Source organism: Sinocyclocheilus rhinocerous, unplaced genomic scaffold, assembly GCF_001515625.1.
Source record: "Sinocyclocheilus rhinocerous isolate Xijiao unplaced genomic scaffold, SAMN03320098_v1.1 scaffold632, whole genome shotgun sequence".
Taxonomy (NCBI): domain Eukaryota; kingdom Metazoa; phylum Chordata; class Actinopteri; order Cypriniformes; family Cyprinidae; genus Sinocyclocheilus; species Sinocyclocheilus rhinocerous.
The window spans coordinates 624,064-643,821 of NW_015639247.1; the positions used below are offsets into that span (position 1 = coordinate 624,064).

The window sequence follows — 19,758 nt, forward strand, 5'->3', positions numbered from 1 at the left end:
TCTGTGTGTGTGTGTGTGTGTGTGTGTGTGTGGGACAGTTGCTGTCAGGTCTTGTCTTATCAGACTGGACACAGTGTTTTCATGTGCGTCGTTGATTACCGTCAGCACACAATGCCTCCTGAGACGCAGACGGAGGGAGAGGTGATAAGACGTCAGGTGCAAGGTCGAACTCGCCGATAAGATGCAGCTAGAAATCTCTGCTGACCAGAAATACAGACCCTGCCATTATTTACTCACTCATATCGTTCCAAACCCATATGACTTTGTTTCTTCAGCGAGACACAAAAGGAGACGTTAGCAGAGTGTTCGGTGAGGAGCAGCGTGAACCATCTGCTAAACATCTCCTTTTGTGTTCCACAGCACATGAGCGAGAGGAAATTATTTTCATATGAATGTCTGAAGTATTCATCATATGTAAGATGAACGAGTGGATGATTGACAGCAGCTTATGAGGTTTGATAGGATGATGTACAACCGTCTCGTTTCATACTCCACAACTGGAATAATACAGATGTGGAGGAACATCAGCATTCCTTCTGTGTGATTTAATGCATGTTTAAACGGAGACATGAGCACTAAAACACGCGTGTGCTGACAGAAGCCTTCCAGACAAACCACTGCTGTTAAAGTACACTAAAAAACAGATTTAATTTCATTGAAATAATGCTGAAATAAATATAAATATTACATTTAAAAAATGCAAATGTTGCTTTGGAATTAAATAAAATAAGTTTAAGTACTAAAATAACTAAAACTGAAAAAAATAAATGAAAGCTAAGTGATATATATATATATATATATATATATATAGAAACAAAGAAATAAAAATGACAAAAGCACAAAATCAAATTTTTAAAATTTAAACTAAAATTAAAATAAAAACAAAAAAATAATGTTAATGAATACTATAATGTAGTAATTTAAACAATACTATTAGTATAGTATATAATATAGTACATAATGTATTATATAGAATTACAGTGCATAAAAAGTAGCATTGAACTACCACGAAGTTCTTAAAATACCCATGTAAATGTCATTTGTACATTAATGTTTATTTTAAAGTACTATCCTATAGTATTACCTTGTGATAGCATCACTGTACTATACTGCCACAGTACATGTTTGTACAGCAAAAACAGCAAAACGCAACTCTAACTAAAAAGTGTAATAGTATTACTATGTTTTATTGGTTATACCATGATGCTGAATGATCACCATATTCAAGTATTAAAAAAATGGTATTCTAACATACTAAAAAAGTAGCGTTTACATTATCATGATGTTCTTAAAATACCCATGTAAATGTCATTTTTACATGAATTTACACTTTAATGTACTATAGTATTACCATGTGATGCCATCGCTTTACTACGGTACTGCCACAGTACAATTTTTAAGGCAAAAACAGCAAGACACAACACTAACCAGTAATACCATGCTTTTTACCAAGCGTTTTTGGACATGTACAATGGTAATACCATTATATTTTGAAATATAAACACACATATCATATTCAGGGCAATCTGACATACTTTAAAGAATACAAGATAAAGCATTTTTGTTAGTAAATGATGTGGTTTGGGAGGTTTTGTATGATTTGTTCAGTTTGACTGAAGGGTTTTTGTGTTTTCTTGAGACTAAAACCATCAGGACACTAGATCCCCGTCTCATTCTGATCTGTCTCGTGTTTTGATTGGTGCTTCCTTTAAACACCAAAACAACGACAAATCAAGCACTGTAATCAGTCAGGAAACAACAAGTCCAAGAAGTGTTTTGGATGCTCAGTTTCCGCACACGTCATTATCAGCAACTGGCACTTTAACAAGGAATTACACACTCATTTATCTGGAAAATAACAATCTGAAAGTGATTCATACGAATGAGAAAGAAGAGGAAGCCGGGCACCTGATCTTGTAAAAGTCATTACAACACACATCTGGTCTGGAAACCTACTTTAGTTGGTCACTCGTGTCGTGAACTTGATGTCTATGGCTTGTGTTCTTCATTATTGCTCTCAGTTTTACTGTAACGATGCGTGGGCCGAAACGGGAAGGCCAACAATGACTGTCATGTTATTCAGGAAGGGACACACCTGCTTCCTTTTCCTGTACGGAAATCAGAATACAACTTTAGCCGCAAACGCACAGGCAAACAGAAGCTGGACCTTTGTGTCTATTCACTAGTCAGAATGATATCATTATGTTTAGAAACCCATATTGTGCTTGTTCATCCCACTGGGAGTCTGCAAACACAATCCTAGAGCCACCAGAGTGCTGTACGTTAGTCACAGCAGTGAGAGTTTCACTCTTTAGTTGCTATGTGGCAGAGCAACACCCTAGCAACCATATAGAAATGCATTAACAAGCACCTAGGGCATCCTAGCAACTGCATAGCAACATATCAGAATCCACCCATACCACCTCAGGAACCACATAGCAACACCCTAGCAACTGCATGGCAACATATCAGAAACCACCCTTACCACCTCAGGAACCACATAGCAACACCCTAGCAACTGCATGGCAACATATCAGAAACCACCCTTACCACCTCAGGAACCACATAGCAACACCCTAGCAACTGCATGGCAACATATCAGAATCCACCCTTACCACCTCAGGAACCACATAGCAACACCCTAGCAACTGCATAGGAACAACACCCACAACACCCTAGCAACAACTCAGAGCAACATACATCTGTGCCCTAAAAACATCTAGAACCTCATAGCAACATGCTAAAAACCACTTAGAACACCTCAACAATCATATAGCAACCCCTTAGCAACAGCACAGAGCACCTTAACAACTTTATGTCAGTGACATAGAAAACATCTAGAACACTTTAGAAGCCATCTAGCAACATATCAAAACCCACTCATAACACCCTAGCAACTGCATAGTAACGCCCTAGCAACTACTCGGAACATTATAGCAACTGTATAGATATGCCTTAGTGAACACCTAGAACTCCTTAGAAACCACATGACAACATATCAAAATTCACTCATAACATACATAGCAACACCATAGCAACACCTCAAAAACTATAGCAATTATATATCAATGCCCTAGAAAACACCTCATAGCAACCTGCTGATAATCACTTGTAACACCTCAGCAACCATATAGCCATAACACTATAGCAACCGTATAGATATGTCCAGGCAAACACCTAGAACACCCTAGCAACCACATAGCAACACATTAAGCCCACTCATAACACTGTAAGCAACCACATAGCAACAACTCTGAACACTATAGCAACCATATTTCAGTGTCTTAGCAAACACCTAGAACTCCCTAGCAACCCCATAGCAACATATCAAAACCCAGTCATAACACCCTACTAACCACATAGTAACATCCTAGCAACTATCCAGAACATTATAGCAACCATGTAGATGTGGTCTAGCAAACACCTAGAACTCCTTAGAAACCACATGACAACACACTGACTGACAGTGTATATACACACATAGCAGGTATTTTTCACTGTGTTGTTCTCTGTTTCAGGCGCAGCCGTCGTCCCTGTCACCGTCACCAGCCGCAGTCCTGGAGTGGAAGTGCATGAGTTCTCGGGTGAGTGTGTGTGTGTTTGCGTCGTCATGGAGACATCAGTCAGATGATGTGCTGTAACTCCATCACGTCTGCTGTTCTCCACAGACGCTGAGCTCTCCTGTGAGTTCAGGACAGAAAACGACAATAATCCTCGCATCGAGTGGAAGAAGATCGACAAGGATGTGTCCTTCGTTTATTATGACGGCCGTTTTGTAGGTAACCAACGCTTGTGACCTATCAAATGAGAAATTAAGTTAGTAACTGCTTGGAACACACTAGCAACCATATAGCAATGTCCTAGTAAACACCTAAAATATCCTAGCAACCACATACTAACATATAAAAACCCATACCACCTCTGGAACCACATGGCAACACTCTAGCAACTACTCAGCACACCATAGCAACCATATATTAATGACCTTAACACCTAGAATATTCTAGCAACTGAATAACAACATATCAAAAACCAGTCATACCACCTCTGGAACCACATAGCAACACCCTAGAAACCACACAGCAACACCCTATCAAATACACACAACACCCTAGCAACCATATATTAATGCACTTAACACTTACAATATTCTTGCAAGCGCATAGAAACATATCAAGACCCACTCGTACCACCTCAGGAACCCCATAGCAACACCCTAGCAACCAAGGCAAGACATAGCTCTGCCCTAGAAAACCAACTCATACCATCTCTAGAACCACTTAGCAACACCCTAACAACCACTAATAACACCCTAGCAACTATTTAGCACACCACAGCAACCAGATATTAATGCCCTTAGCACTTAGAATATTTTAACAGCTGCAAAGCAACATCAAAACCCACTCGTACCACCTCAGGAACTACATAGCAACACCATAGCAACTACTCAGCACACCATAGCAACCATATATTAATGCCCTTAACACTTACAATATTCTAGCAACCACATAGCAACATATCAAAACCCACTCATACCACTTTAGAAAGCACATAGCAACACCCTAGCAACTACTCAAAACACCATGGCAGCCACATAGCAACACCCTAGCAACCATTCAGGACACTCTAGCATCTGCATAGCAACACAATAGTAAACACTCAGGACACCATAGCAACCATATATTAAGCCCCATAACACTTAGATTATTTTAGCAACTGCATAGCAACATATCAAAACCCACTCATACTACCACAGCATCCACATAGCAACACCCTAGCAACCACTCATATCACCCCAGCACCTGCATAGCATAGCAACCACAACACTGGAGCACAGGCAAACACGATTTCAGTCTGAAAATCTAGTTTTTTGTTCTCATAGTTGCATGTTAAAGTCGTTTGACTGTTGTCTTGTAATCAGTGAGATTTCCCCTTCTAATCAGAACAGGAAGTGCACAGATTCTGTGTGACACAATATAAATGACTGCAGTGGAGGTTAAAGAGATGAGTCTATTTATGCGTCTGATTCTGACATGAGCGTCAGTCCAACAGCTCACTTCCTGTAGAAACATACTCCTTTTCAACTTTACTCCAGTAAAAGTACTGAAGTAGATAATTTTTTTATGTACTGAATGTTTGTTTTAATTATTTTGCAAGAAATGATAATTCATGAGGGCAAACAAAATGAATCGTTTAGTGCGATTTGGGAACCGATTCACGCATCAGACACCGCTATCCCGTCCCAGAGCAGGTGACGATTTCTCCAGTTCGAAATAACGAGGAACGACATGATTTTATAAAATGTAGTGGAGTAAATAGTACAATATTATGCTATAAAAGCCCGTTTCTGCTACTGAATTCTGCTACTATTGTGACTTTTTATCTCAGAATTGCATAATAGAAACTTGCAATTGTAAGAAAATAGTCAGTCTTTTTTTCCCTTTAGGATTGGACTTTATAACTCGCAACTGCAAGTTTATATCTCACTCTTCTGAGGAAAGTCAGAATTGTGCAAAAAAGCGTGTGTGTGTGAGTGATTGTGTGAGTGTTTGTGTAAGTGTGTGTAAGTGTGTGTGAGAGAGAGTGTGTGTGTGTGTGTGTGTGTGTGTGAGAAGAGTCAGAATTGTGTGAAAAAGGTCAGATTTGTGAGATATAAACTCAATTGCGCAAAAAGGTCAGAATAAGATATGAACCCGCAATTGTGCAAAAAGGGTCATAATTGTGAGATAAAATCGTAATTGCCCAAAAAAAGGTCAGAATTGACAAATATAAACACAATTGTGCAAAAAGGTCAGAATTGCAAGATATTAATTCGTAATTGCACAAAAAGGTCCGAATTGTCAGATAAACTCAATTGTATGAAAAAGGTTATAATTGTGAGATATAAACACAAAACATTGCACAAAAAGGTCAGAATTGTGCGATTTTAAAAAGTTGAAAGTCATTCAGAAATGTGCATGTCTCTCCTGTGTTGTTCAGGGCCGTTTCACGGCCGCGCGGAGATCAAGGGTGCGACGGTGCGATTGCACAGAGTGACTCAGACCGACGCGGGCAAATACCGCTGCGAGGTCAGCGCTCCGCAGGACACCGTCACGCTGGGAGAGACCAACGTCACGCTGACAGTGCTGGGTAACTCGCGTCTGTCCTGCTGTCTGGCGCTCTGTGTGTTCTGCTGGTGTGTGACGTGTGTTTTGTGTGGTTTCAGTGCCTCCGCACACGCCGTCGTGTGACGTGCCCAGCTCGGCTCTGACGGGCTCTCTGGTGCAGCTGCGCTGTAGGGACCGTCACAGCATCCCAGCCGCCGTCTACACCTGGTTCAAAGACAACCGCGCTCTGCCCATCCAACAACCCAACGCCACATACACCATCGACGAGAAGACCGGCGTACTGGTGAGTGTACACACACACACACTCACACACACTTGTAACGTAGTTCTTAGTCACGGGAAGAAGGAGGCGGGAACATTCAAATAAAACTTTAATAATAAAATAAACACAAAATAGCGCGACAGCCCCTCACGGACGACTGCCGACTCATGTGGCATTTATTGTAAGAAAACTCTTTGAATGTGTCATTTGATTAACCAGTCATGATTACTATACTGATTCAATTCACTGACTGAATCAAGAATCAGTCTGAGTGATTCAGTGAGTGATTTGAGTGATTCAAGAGTCCAAACCTGAAACGGTTGTTGATTCTCAGCCGGCTGAAGATGATGATGATGATGGTGTGTTTGACTGTTCTTCTCTTGTGTTGGTGTCAGACGTTCCAGAAGGTCAGCAGAGCCGATGCGGGTCAATATCACTGTGAGGCCAGAAACGGGGTGGGACCCGGAAAGAGCTGCCCGTGGACACACATGCAGATCGGTGAGCAGTGTGTGAGAGAGTGTGTGTGTGTGAGTGTGTGAGAGAGTGTGAGAGAGTGTGAGAGAGTGTGAGAGAGTGTGAGAGAGTGTGAGAGAGTGTGAGAGAGTGTGAGAGAGTGTGAGAGAGTGTGAGAGAGTGTGAGAGAGTGTGAGAGAGTGTGAGAGAGTGTGAGAGAGTGTGAGAGAGTGTGAGAGAGTGTGAGTGTGTGTGAGTGTGTGTGTGAGTGAGTGTGAGTGTGTGTGTGTGAGTGTGTGTGAGTGTGTGAGAGAGTGTGAGAGAGTGTGAGTCTGTGTGTGAGTGTGAGTGTGAGTGAGTGTGAGTGTGAGTGTGAGTGTGCCAGGGTGCCGTATGAAGGATGTGTTTGCTGGAGTTTGTGATGTGTGATGTCTGCAGATGATCTGAACGAGGCGGCGCTGATCTCTGGAGTGCTGCTTCTGGCTCTGCTGCTGTTTCTCTGTGCGTTCGGAGGGTTTTACGCTCATCGGCACGGACTCTTCAGCCGTGAGTTCAGCTGATAAACTGACCACTTTCTGATTCACATAGTCCAGTCAAAAGACTTGCAAATTGATGGATACTTCTTTGAAGAATTAAAAAAATTAATACATTTTAAAAGTGAAAAAAAAAGGAAGATTTATGTATGAAAATGTATATAAATTATGTGCAAAAGAAACATAGTTGAGCAGTGTTATTTATACTATTATAAGATTTATTAATATTTTAAATTGGCTATCATTTTAATTTTCAGTTTTCATTTTAATTGTTTTTATCGTTTTTAATCATTTTAATTTTAAGTTTAATTTGGGACAAAGTATAAATTTCTGCTCTAATTAAATTTTCTTTTAATGAATTGATACATTTATACACTTGTAACTCTTATAAACTTAATACTTATACTTTTAATAATGTCAAGTCCAGATCAAACCTTTCCCAGAAAAAAAATGCATTGATTATTATTATTTATTTTGTTTAACCTCAGGATTTCGTTAATCCTCTGTGGTGGAGATTATGAACAGAATTTTGAAAAAAAAAAAAAAAAAATTGCTACAGTTTTACTTTTTTATACGTTTTTATTGCATTTTTTTAAAATTTTGCTTTATTTTTATTTTATTTCAGTTTTAGTCATTTTAGTACTTCGCCTTTTGTTTTAAGTTTTTCAATAACATTTATATTTTTACTTGAGCTTTATTACAACAGTTTTGAATAGTTGTAGTTTTTGATAACAATAGTAACACTGAAGTTGATTTTGTCATTTTTTATATCAACAGTGTATCTTTAGTTCAGTTTCCTGACTCTTATTAATGTTCATATTTCATAAGTTGTTTTTACATCTTGACTTTCTTTTGATTTCTGCTTCTGACTGAACCGTCACACACAGGACACAGAGGAAGGTATGACAGCTAGTTTACTGCTTCACTAACTGTGTGTGTGTGTGTGTGTGAGTGTGTGTGTGTGTGTGTGTGTGTGTGTACACACACACACACACACACACACACACTCACACTCACACACACACAAACTCACACTTACACACACACACTCACACACACGTGAAGAGAGAGAGTGTGTTTGGTGATTTTTTCTTCTGTTTTTTGTTCTTGCATCATCATGTGATTGCTGGATTGTTTAACACTGTTATTTCTTTTGTTTCAGTCAAAATTCAGGCTACAGTCATCCTCCCAAAGAAGTGAGTGAGATTTTCATTTCAGTCAGACTGATTCATAACCATCTGTCATGCAAATTATCAACACTTGGAATAATAATAATAATAATAATAAAAACAGTAACACATAAATAAATAATAATATTTATATTATAATAATGAAAACGACAAAAATATAAATAAATTTAATTAATAATAAATTAATTATAACAAAAACCTAAATACAATAAAAAAAATAAAAATAAATTAATAATAAATAATGAATTATAACAAAAACCTAAATACATTAAATAATAATAACACATGTATAATAATGCTGATGATAATAATATATTACATTACAAGTAGTGTGAATTCACGCTTTCCTTATTAAATGGTTTATTACTACATATTAAATCAAAATATTCATTTGTTTATGCATACATATATATATATATATATAACACACACACACACGTGTATTTATTTATTATAAAACATTTAACTATATTTATTTAAAACATAAATAAATAATAATACATTTATATTATAATAACGCCAACAACAAAAATAAAAATAAATTAATAATAAATAATGAATTATAACAAAAACCTAAATACATTAAATAATAATAACACATGTATAATAATGCTGATGATAATAATAATAATAATATATTACATTACAATTTAATCAGCAGCAACATTTTTTTTTAAGTTTTTTCTTTTATTTATACACTTAATGTAATTAAATTTATATTAGGTAGATCAATAATTTATACTATGACAAAATATGTAAAATATTATTTGCACATTTATTTTGTTAAATTTTTTCTGCTCTTATAGTACTGTACTATTATATATTTTTTTATTTTTATACTTTTTTTTTGTACATTTAAGCAAATCAATAATTTATATAGTACATTAATATATTATTTGCAAAACGTTTTTCTTACATGTTATAGCACAGTAGTGTTAGATGTGTGTTTTATTGTTCACTTTAATTTCATTTTTTATTTTACACTGTATTTTGTAATTGAATGCATGTTGAGCAGATCAGCGATGACCAGAAATGTGATTGTTTCTCAGCCTCAGGATTTCAAGCACACTCAGTCGTTCATGCTGTGATGGGAAGAGCACAGACGGATGGATGGATGGGGATTGTTGTGACACTGGAAGAAACAGCTGGAAAAACTCAATAACATTCAGTCTCTGCTGCAATGATGCTCCTCTGATGGTCTCCCGAAGCCTTAAACCAGTCGATGACCTTTGACACGCCGTGCCTTTATTTCAACTCAATCATGTCTGTATCCGAGTGTGGAATGGGCTGAATTATTGTACATTTTATCAGTATTTCTGTTTTTGTTTTGGAATAAAAATATCTGCTTTTTGTCTGAGTGTATCTGAATTGGAACATTTATTTATTTAGCAGCTGCACGGTGAGCAGAAATGAGATTTCATGCTGAATTACAAAATTGAGACCGAAAAAGAAAACGGTATTAAAGCGTTAGTTAGGCTTCGTTTGTTAACATTAATGCTTTCACAGACAATATGCTTCTCACAGAATTTGTACAGAGTTCAAGTTTGTTCTTTAATGCATTTTTAAATTGTATTTGTTCACCTTAGTTAACTATATTAAACAAAACTTCTACTGCATTAATGTTATTTCAACATTTACTGATGTTTTTAAATCAAAAATTGAATTTTAGTCACTTACCCTAAAGTTATATTTTGTGTTTAATCAGCGTTTATGCCATGAATAAAAGCCTAAAGTAAATCATCACAGCGATCAACTGTATAAACCTCTCGATTTATATAGATTTTACAAGTAACTTTTTGAAGCTCGAAAATGTTTTACCTAGATTTTCAGAGGATGGACAAAAAAATGAGTATTATTTTAATATACTATTGTTTTTTTTTTAAATATATTTGTGTTTTTTAAATTTTGTTATAATTTAAATTAAATTTTCAAAGTATATTTTTGTAATTTATGTCCATTTTTGTAATATCTATAGTTTTATTTCTATTTTATTTTTAGTGCTGTCAAACGATTAATCGCATCGAAAATAAGTTTTTGTTTACATTATATATATACACACGTGTGTGCTGTGTATATTTATTATGTATCTATAAATACACATACAGTATATATTTTTAAAATATTTACATGTAAATACATTTATATTCGTATATATAAATATTTAATATATAAACAAATTTTTCCTAAATATACGTGTTTGTATTTATATATACATAATGCATATACACAGCACACACATATATAAACAAAACTTTTATTTTGGATGCGATTAATCGACAGCTCTATTTATTTTATTACTTTAAATGCAACTAAAATAAACGAAAATTCAAATGTTGCCTTTTTTTTTTAAATACATTGTTTCAGTTAATGTTTGAGTAACAGTTATTTTTTTTATTCATTAGTTTTAATGAACTATAACCCTGGAGCAAATATTAAAAATATCAATGTGTAACTGAGATGAAGACCAGAATTAGAAAAATCACAGACGAACTGATGTTTCAACCAAAGACTGTTTATTAAATATCGAGCTCATAATTCCAGCGCAGTTACAGAGATGTGTTCATCATTTAGTCGTCACATCTTCTAGTTTGGCTTCTGTGGAAACAACGACACGACAAACATGCAGATCAGTCAACGAGCAAAGACTAAACAACTAGTTATCCCACCCAAACTAACCTAACGGACAAAGCTAGCTCTGTAGGATCAGCTTCAGCAGTTTTCTTTATCCAGATGCATCAAACATGAGCTTCATATCTTACAGGAGCACTGACCTAAGAAATTATGTGCGGATTAATAATCTGTTCCTGTAGCTCAGATGAAAATCATCCTGCTTTGCACCAATTATTTCATCCACTGCTTTCCTTGTTAAATGTTTTATTACTACATATTAAATCAAAATATTCATGTTTATGCATATATATATATATATATATACACACACACACACTTGTATTTATTTAATATAAAACATGTAACTATTTGTATTTAAAAATGCAACAATACTAATATTAATAGATTTTGTATCATTGATGTACTATTATAGTTTGTTAATATGTTAATAAGTTTTGGTATTTTTTTATATGTCTATATATAGTTTGATTTAGTTTTAGTCATTTTAGTTGTTATTTTCTTTAACGTGTTTAAAATTATACATTTTTATTTCAGTTTGTTATTTGATAATTTAGTACATTAATTAAACTAAATGAAACTGAGAAATGTTGTTCTGGCAAGTTTTTATATTTTATTTCAGCTAACGTTTATTTCAAGTACTGAAATGTCAAATCTAAATGTATTTATAAAGCACTTTGAAAACCGTACACAAAGTGCCGTACACTTCCAAAAAATCTAAATAAAATAGAGTAAAATACAATAATAAAACACAAAGTCACATCACCTACAATAACTAAACACATGAGTTTGTTATTGGAAGTTTATCTCGTGAGTGTGAGATGTTTGTACAGCATGAGAGCTTCAAACCCTCATCCTCCTCATCATCATCATCCTCATCCTCCTCCTCATCATCATCATCCTCATCCTACTCCTCATCATCATCATCCTACTCCTCATCATCATCCTCATCCTCCTCATCGTCCAACTCCTCATCGTCCTCATCCTACTCCTCATCATCATCATCCTCCTCATCATCATGCTCCTCATCCTCATCATCATCCTACTCCTCATCGTCCTCATCCTACTCCTCATCATCATCATCCTCCTCATCCTCATCAAGCTCACCTGGGAATCTGAACTGAGGGAAGTTGGTGAGGTCTCCTCCTCCGTATAAACGCTGGAGTTTGGTCATCTCCTCCGTCAGGTTCTTCTGATACGCAGGACCCGCTTCAACCACACCACCAGCGGCGGCCCTGCGACACAAACCAGAGAAACCAGTCTAGACCAGCGGAAGCACAGCACCAGACGTCTCAGACGAGTATGGGTCAGCATGAGTGCGGCACACACTTGCTCTTGGTGTTGTACTCGCGGATCTTGTCTAGGAAGAGCTTCTGCACGGGATCCAGGTCTTTGGCTTTGTTGAAGACGACGGCGGACAGACCAATGTTCCTGCGCAGAGTCACGCTCACGACCGAACGCAGCAGAGACGACACACACCAGAGACGATGAAGAGCCATGATCTGAAGACACACACGCACACACACAGAGAGAGAGAGAGAGAATCACACTCACGAACAAATGCACACAAAAGAGCCATGACAAAACAAGACTGTATGTACATTCAAAACTTTATTTATGGAATACAGTGTAGAAAGCGCAGTTTATTTCCAGTCAAAGCAAATGACACAGAAAAATGCCACTGAAAGAACCTCATCACCATCATCTTTATCTAACCACCTCAGATCTGATCAAACCACAGCAACACACGCTGAGAATTACCCAGGATTCATCACGGATCTGAAAACATGAGGGAGATCCTGTAAACGATTGGTCACACGATAATAACCATCAGTTTATACTCATTATCATTCATGAGACGCTTTCTAAAACTGACTACAACAAAAACACGTGTTCGAGTGACATACAGAAACACTACAGCAGACAGACGAGATGCTCAGTGCATCTCCTCCAGCTCATATTTCACCTCAAAATCAAAAGAAAAAAATGAGAAATAATATTTTGCATGAAGAAAATTTTTTTTTTTGCATTGCCACATTATTTGCATGTAAATTAAGCACATTTAACCACAAATCTGCATTACTGTAATGCAGCAATGAATGGAAATTATTAAAAAAATAAAATTACAACTCGGCATTCATTAATAACATTCAATACAATCATGATAAATACTTACAACTGCACAATTTAAATACATTTTCCTGCATTACAGTAATGGCAAAAAATAATAATGCAATGCAAAATCTTTTTCTTTTGATTTTGCAGCGAGACAAAGGTGTTTTTTCTTCTTCTCTCAGATCACTGCATCAGTTTCTGCAGCTCCGCACTGAAAACTGAGACTGCTGCGTAACACGAGAGATGAAGAGACAGACAAAGAGTGATCTAAGAACAACAGACTGACTGGATAGAAACACACAAACAGACCCGCCCCCGAAAACACGCTTAAAAAACACATTCAACCACGAGTCCAATGGAGAATCAAATTAAAGATAAGGAAGAAGTAAATAAATCTCTGAAATGCATAGGACGAAAAAAACATTAAAGACAGTAAATGTACATCGACAGGATCTCAGCCGGATTTAAAAAACAACCAGATCTTGAAATCAAAGCATTTAAATTCAGTTTAAGTTCTATTAGAAGCTGAAGCCAATTTAGTCATTTTTTTGTGCAACTCAAATCACATTTTCACAAGTTACTGTTTAATCCTGCTAAAACGCCTCTACGTGAGAAAAGACCGAGATCCAAATAGCAGAAGAGTTTTCCCGTCATTTTTTCTATCATGCACTACGTAGTTACAACTAGCCTTTCTTCTTTTGCATTACTTAAATATCGACAACTAAAAAAAAAAAAATTATTTTAAAATTATCACTTTTTTTCTTTTTTGGAAAAAGAAACCACAAACGATCAAACGTTTTGAAGATCTCATTCAGAAGGACATCGATTACCAGAATAATCTCTGACGGGTTTAATGCATCACCTAACACAGCGCAGCTGCAGTCAGTGTGCGATGAAGAGGAGGAAGAATCAGACAATCATCCTCAGATATCCCAGTGTTTCACTTGGTTAGTAGTGCGAGAGCAGACGGTGCAGCGACACAAAACCCAACTCGATACGGTCAGTCAACAGATCAGATTCAGAAAGCTTAGGGAATGATGAGATCAAACTGATTTCATTAGATACAAAAAATCTGGAGTGAATTTAGAACTGTGCATTGCATTTGATGTGGATCACAGAATTTTCAAACTTTGTGTTCAATTTAAACTGAACTCGAAACTGATCTTAACAACATAAACCGAACAGGAGGTCACAGTTAAATCAAATCTGGAGTGAAATTTGGTTTGAAACTAAAACTGAACTTGAAACTGACCCCGACAGCATTAATCTGATCATCTTCATGTTTGTCCGGCAGACGCCTGGAGTTAATATATAGAACTGTGCATTGAATTTGATTTGCAATCACATTTAAAACTGAATTTTCAAAGTGAATTTGAATTATGTGTTCAATGTAAACTCTGCTGAACTCGACACTGACCCGAAAAGCATTGATCTCTTCATGTTCATGCTGGTCCAGACAGTTGCATGGCATAGTTGAAAACAGGAGTGAATTTAAAACTACATTTGAATTATGCACTCAATCTGATTTGTGATCTGAATTTGAACTCTGCATTAAATTTGAAACTGAACTCATGTTTGTCTAGCCAATGGGAAGTCATAGTTAAAAAATCTGGAGTGAATTCACAACTGTGCATTTAATTTGATGTGAATCAAATTTAAAAATGAATTTTCAAACTTCACATGTTTAATTTAAACTGAACTAAATTGGCCCTTGATCAGATTTTGATTTAGGCAGTTAATTTAGGAGAATCTGAATTTTCATTTGTGAATTGAACTGAATTTGATTTATGCATTAAATTCGATTCAATTGTGTTTAATTCAATTTGTGATTTGAATTGAATTCAAATTAGGCAATCAATTCGATTTGTGATTTGAATTGAAATTATGAATTCAGTTCTACAGTATGAGTGATTTGAATTTAAAACGGAATTTGAATTGTCCATTCAGTCTGAAACTGAATCTTGAGACTGACCCAAACAGCGTTAATCTGATCATATTCTTCTAGCCCATGGAAGGTTAGAGCTGAAAAATCTGCAGTGAATTTAAAACTAAATTTGAATTATGCATTCAGATTGAATTGTGATTTGAATTGTGCATTCAATTTGAAACTGTATTTCAACTACTTGAAACGGACCCCATCTGATAAAAGTTGATGTTCGTCCAGCCAACAGAATTTTATAGTTGAAAATCTGGAGTGAATTCAGAACCGTGCATTGAATTTGATGTGAATCAACTTCATATGTTCAATTTAAACTTGAAACTGACCCCAACAGCATTAAACTCATGTTCATGCTTGTCCAGCCCAGTTTTACAATCTGCAGTGAATTTAAAACTAAATCCGAATTATATGTTTAATTGTGCATTCAGATTGAAACAGCATCTTCAATAACTTGAAACTGACCGAGTTCATATTCGTCCAGCCAATGGGAAGTCATGTTTGACTGACAGTCATGTGAAGTGGCCAATAGGAAGTGAGATGTTAATGAGCGGTGAGGTCGGGCTGGTGTCTCCTGCACCGTCTGCAGAGGTGAGGAGGAGGAGGAGAAACAGGGAGGAAGAGGAGCGTCACACCATCAGTTGTGCATTAGTTCGAAGAACTTGTAGGTGGGGTTTTCATAGCCGTTCTGCTGCATCTTAGACAGGTGACGTTCCTCCGGGGTCACAGCAGCATCCACCTGAGAAGCAAATGATTCAGACTTCAAATGAATCACTATTTCGACTCATTTGATTCATATGCATCATGTCACGGGATGAATTAAACGAACACACATGTGTGCACCGACTGACCTCAATGATTCCGTGGTGGATGGATGTGTACTGCTTCTTCCTCAGCATCACCAGGGTGATGACGATGATGGTTGCTATGACAACACCTCCGACCATCAGGCCAATAATAGCTCCCTTATTGGAGCTCACGTCCTCAGCGAAGAAAACCTGAACACCAGAAACAAAAGACAAACATGAGATTACAGTCACACATGCTGAACTCTCATCAGAGACGTGCTGCATCATAAAATACTGAAAATGCAGGACGACTGACTGTGAAATGAAGCCTATTAGAATGCAGTTATTGAGCCTAAAATTCAAGATACGAGGCAAAAATTTACATATTTAGATCATATGATATAGTTTAGCAATATCACACCAGCAAGAGTGCTGCTTTCCCCCAACATCTGCAGCATTGCTAATGTGATACTGATTTTATACAACAGTTCATATTAAGCAATATTGTCAGAATTGTCTGTTTGGCTCAATTTCACAAATAAAAATTTTCCAATCAAAGTCACAGCTGAACTGTTGAGTCTCTGATCGACACACAGCAGTCATCTGTTACTGAATGAATCCACATTTTTAAATGAATCGAGTGAGTCAATGATTCAGTGACTCATTCATAAAGACAGTCACTTGCTTCGTTTCTGAATGAATCAGCTGTTTTTAAAAAATGGAGTGAGTCAATGATTCAGTGATTTATTCATTCACTTGCTTCGTTTAGGAATGAATCAGCAGTTTGAACAAATCGAGTGAGTCAATGATTCAGTGAATTATTCATTCACTTGCTTCATTTAGGAATGAATCAGCTGTTTAAACTAATCGAGTGAGTCAATGATTCAGTGATTTATTCATTCACTTGCTTCGTTTTAGAATGAATCAGCAGTTTGAACAAATCGAGTGAGTCAATGATTCAGTGATTTATTCATTCACTTGCTTCGTTTTAGAATGAATCAGCAGTTTGAACAAATCGAGTGAGTCAATGATTCAGTGATTTATTCATTCACTTGCTTCGTTTTAGAATGAATCAGCAGTTTGAACAAATCGAGTGAGTCAATGATTCAGTGATTTATTCATTCACTTGCTTTGTTTAGGAATGAATCCGCAGTTTGAACAAATAGAGTGAGTCAATGATTCAGTGATTCATTCATTCACTTGCTTCGTTTTAGAATGAATCAGCAGTTTGAACAAATTGAGTGAGTCAATGATTCAGTGATTTATTCATTCACTTGCTTTGTTTAGGAATGAATCAGCAGTTTGAACAAATCGAGTGAGTCAATGATTCAGTGATTCATTCATTCACTTGCTTTGTTTAGGAATAAATCAGCAGTTTGAACAAATCGAGTTAGTCAATTATTCTGTGACTTATTCATAAAGACAGTCACTTGGTTCGTTTCTGAATTAATCAGCTGTTTTAAAAATGGAGTGAGTCTATGATTCAGTGATTCATTCATTCACTTGCTTCATTTCTGAATGAATCAGCTGTTTGAACAAATCGGTTGAGTGAATAATTCAATGACTCGCTCATTAAGACAGTGAGTTGCTGCCACCTATTGGTGGCTATAGTTTCATATTGATCTTTTTATTTTTTTAACCATTTCATATTCAGTATTCAGATTCATATTCATATTCAGCATTTTGATAGCCTTAAAAGTTTTTATAATAAAGTCTATGATAAATCAAAACATTTCTTTATAAAGCTACTTTTTTTGTATTGTTTAGATTAGGTATTCTGGTTGACATATTTCAGCCCTAATATGTAAATGTACCAGTTTCTGGTGGTAAACTTCACTGTGTCTCTCTTCAGCTTCCATCCGCAGCTCAGGAACATCGTCAGGCTTCAGTCCAGACACTGAACGACAAACACAGAAACAATATTAAATACTGGAAATACAAGTGTTTTGGTTTTGAAACGTTTTAAACTCATGCAGCTGGAATTGACAGTTTACATGCACTTCTGTTTCAGCTCTACATTCTGAATATGATTTTAACATCATACATATATCTACACATGCATGTTTTTGCTGGGGTGATTATTAGATTTATTACTACTTTACACAAACTTTTAACTGGGACTCAGACACTTTCAAGGTGACCATCAAAAATGCAAAAATATATATATTTTTAAATATGTCTATATTTACATTTTTTTTATTATTTCAGTTTTAGTTTTAGTTATTTTAGTACAAATTAAACTAAATTAAAAAATGAAAAAAGCTTTTTATATTTTAATTACAAGTACCTGGTCGGGTCGGCAGGCCTCGGTCCGGGACAGGTCGCGCGTCCACCGGCTCAACTGCAGAGAGAGACACAAGCGAAATATTCACTTCATATTCACATCAAAACTAGATTTTGCACCGAAGAAAAATGTCTGTTGACTTGATTTGATTTGACAGGAAAAAGTTACATGATTGTTATTGTTAACTGAAACTAAAAATGATTTTTTTTGTTAGTGTGTAGTGTGTAGCATGTTGTTGAATTGCAGCAGGTCTGTGTTCCTGATGCCGGATGTCATATATGCTTCCATATGGCGCGCACTGCTCTGACCTGGCTCACACACTCATGAGGCAGCTGGGGCTGCTGGGATACGTGTGTGTGTGTGTATAAGTTTATAAGGTTTATGAAGACACAAATGTGTATAATGACATATGTATTACAATGTGAACATGGTTTATGAGGTTTAGACTCTTCCTGTGTCCCCGTAAACCGAATGGCTTTAAAACATACTAAAATTTGTGTGTGTGTTTTTTTTTGAGAACCTAGAATTGCCTGTGGTTTTGTGTGAGGGGCAGGTGTGTGTGTGTGTGCATGTGTGTATGAGTGATTGAGTGAGTGAGAGTATGAGTGAGTGAGTGTGTGTGTGTGTGAGAGTGTGTGTGTGTGAGAGTGTACTGGTTTATATATCCTGGTGGGGACTTAAAGTCACTGATTCAGTGATTTATTCAATCATGTGTCTGAATGAATCAGCTGTTTGAACAAATTGGTTGAGTGAATAATTCAATGACTCACTCATTAAGACTTAATATGACTTATTTGCCACTTACTGGAGGTTAAAATTTCAATTGTCAGGAAACAGCAATACCAGTGATTACTGTGTTATTATAGGCGTCTAAACATGACAATGAAGACTTTTTTAAATTATAATTTTTATTTTTCATTTATTAAGTTACATTTTCTATGAGTTTTAAGTTTTCTTGTCATTATAAATATTGACATTGTTATTGTTATTTATATTATATATATTACATATAAAATAATTTATAAATATTATTTTCATAAGAATTCTCATTAGATTTTTGTCATTTTACTGTATTACAATAAAAGACTAATAAAACATTTTTATTTAAATCAGCATACAGTAAATGCAGTACAATAAATACTTAAATGATGCACAAATAATTTATATTTATATATTAGCACGGTCAACTTTAAAATTCTAAATGCTATAAATATATCCATTTGTAAGTTGCTTATATACAGTATATACAGTGGGTACGGAAAGTATTCAGACCCCCTTAAATTTTTCACTCTTTAGGGGGTCTGAATACTTTCCGTACCCACTGTATATAAGCGAAGATGTTAAATGTTACTTTTTTTAAATGTTACCATTTTTAGATTTTTTTGATGCTGAAAGGGAGGACAGCAGAATTAAACAGAGATCACGTGATCGTGGGCAGAAAACACTGCGGCGAGCAAATGAA

At 36.0% G+C, this 19,758-nt stretch overlaps 3 protein-coding genes across 5 annotated transcripts in view; 1 reads left to right on the plus strand and 2 right to left on the minus strand.

Annotated features, from left to right (window-relative positions):
* LOC107751072 (junctional adhesion molecule B-like) overlaps nucleotides 1-10,094 on the plus strand; it is an 18,111-nt gene extending 8,017 nt beyond the window's left edge. The window contains exons 2-10 of one of the 3 annotated variants that reach the window (XM_016566662.1): nucleotides 3,519-3,584; nucleotides 3,669-3,779; nucleotides 5,980-6,129; nucleotides 6,206-6,390; nucleotides 6,765-6,867; nucleotides 7,261-7,368; nucleotides 8,243-8,255; nucleotides 8,518-8,551; nucleotides 9,595-10,094. In XM_016566662.1, the coding sequence (XP_016422148.1) occupies nucleotides 3,519-3,584; nucleotides 3,669-3,779; nucleotides 5,980-6,129; nucleotides 6,206-6,390; nucleotides 6,765-6,867; nucleotides 7,261-7,368; nucleotides 8,243-8,255; nucleotides 8,518-8,551; nucleotides 9,595-9,633 (809 nt within the window). In that variant the 3' untranslated portion in view covers nucleotides 9,634-10,094. Of the gene's footprint in view, nucleotides 1-3,518; nucleotides 3,585-3,668; nucleotides 3,780-5,979; nucleotides 6,130-6,205; nucleotides 6,391-6,764; nucleotides 6,868-7,207; nucleotides 7,369-8,242; nucleotides 8,256-8,517; nucleotides 8,552-9,594 lie in introns of those variants that run through there. The other 2 variants (XM_016566661.1, XM_016566663.1) reach the window with 2 other exon arrangements.
* Nucleotides 10,095-11,031: 937 nt separating this feature from the next.
* Nucleotides 11,032-12,713, minus strand: LOC107751073 (ATP synthase-coupling factor 6, mitochondrial-like). Its single transcript, XM_016566664.1, has 3 exons — nucleotides 12,503-12,713; nucleotides 12,281-12,408; nucleotides 11,032-11,140 (listed from the first exon to the last, which is right to left on the minus strand). The coding sequence occupies exons 1-3, from the start codon at nucleotides 12,670-12,672 to the stop codon at nucleotides 11,109-11,111; spliced, it is 330 nt and encodes a 109-aa protein (XP_016422150.1). The 5' UTR covers nucleotides 12,673-12,713; the 3' UTR covers nucleotides 11,032-11,108.
* Nucleotides 12,714-13,678: 965 nt separating this feature from the next.
* Nucleotides 13,679-19,758, minus strand: part of LOC107751095 (amyloid beta A4 protein-like) — a 29,899-nt gene continuing 23,819 nt past the window's right edge. The window contains exons 13-16 of the mRNA XM_016566697.1: nucleotides 18,300-18,396; nucleotides 17,827-17,909; nucleotides 16,076-16,222; nucleotides 13,679-15,963 (exon numbers count right to left, since the gene is read on the minus strand). Of these exons, the coding sequence (XP_016422183.1) occupies nucleotides 15,862-15,963; nucleotides 16,076-16,222; nucleotides 17,827-17,909; nucleotides 18,300-18,396 (429 nt within the window). The 3' untranslated portion in view covers nucleotides 13,679-15,861. The remainder of the gene's footprint in view (nucleotides 15,964-16,075; nucleotides 16,223-17,826; nucleotides 17,910-18,299; nucleotides 18,397-19,758) is intronic.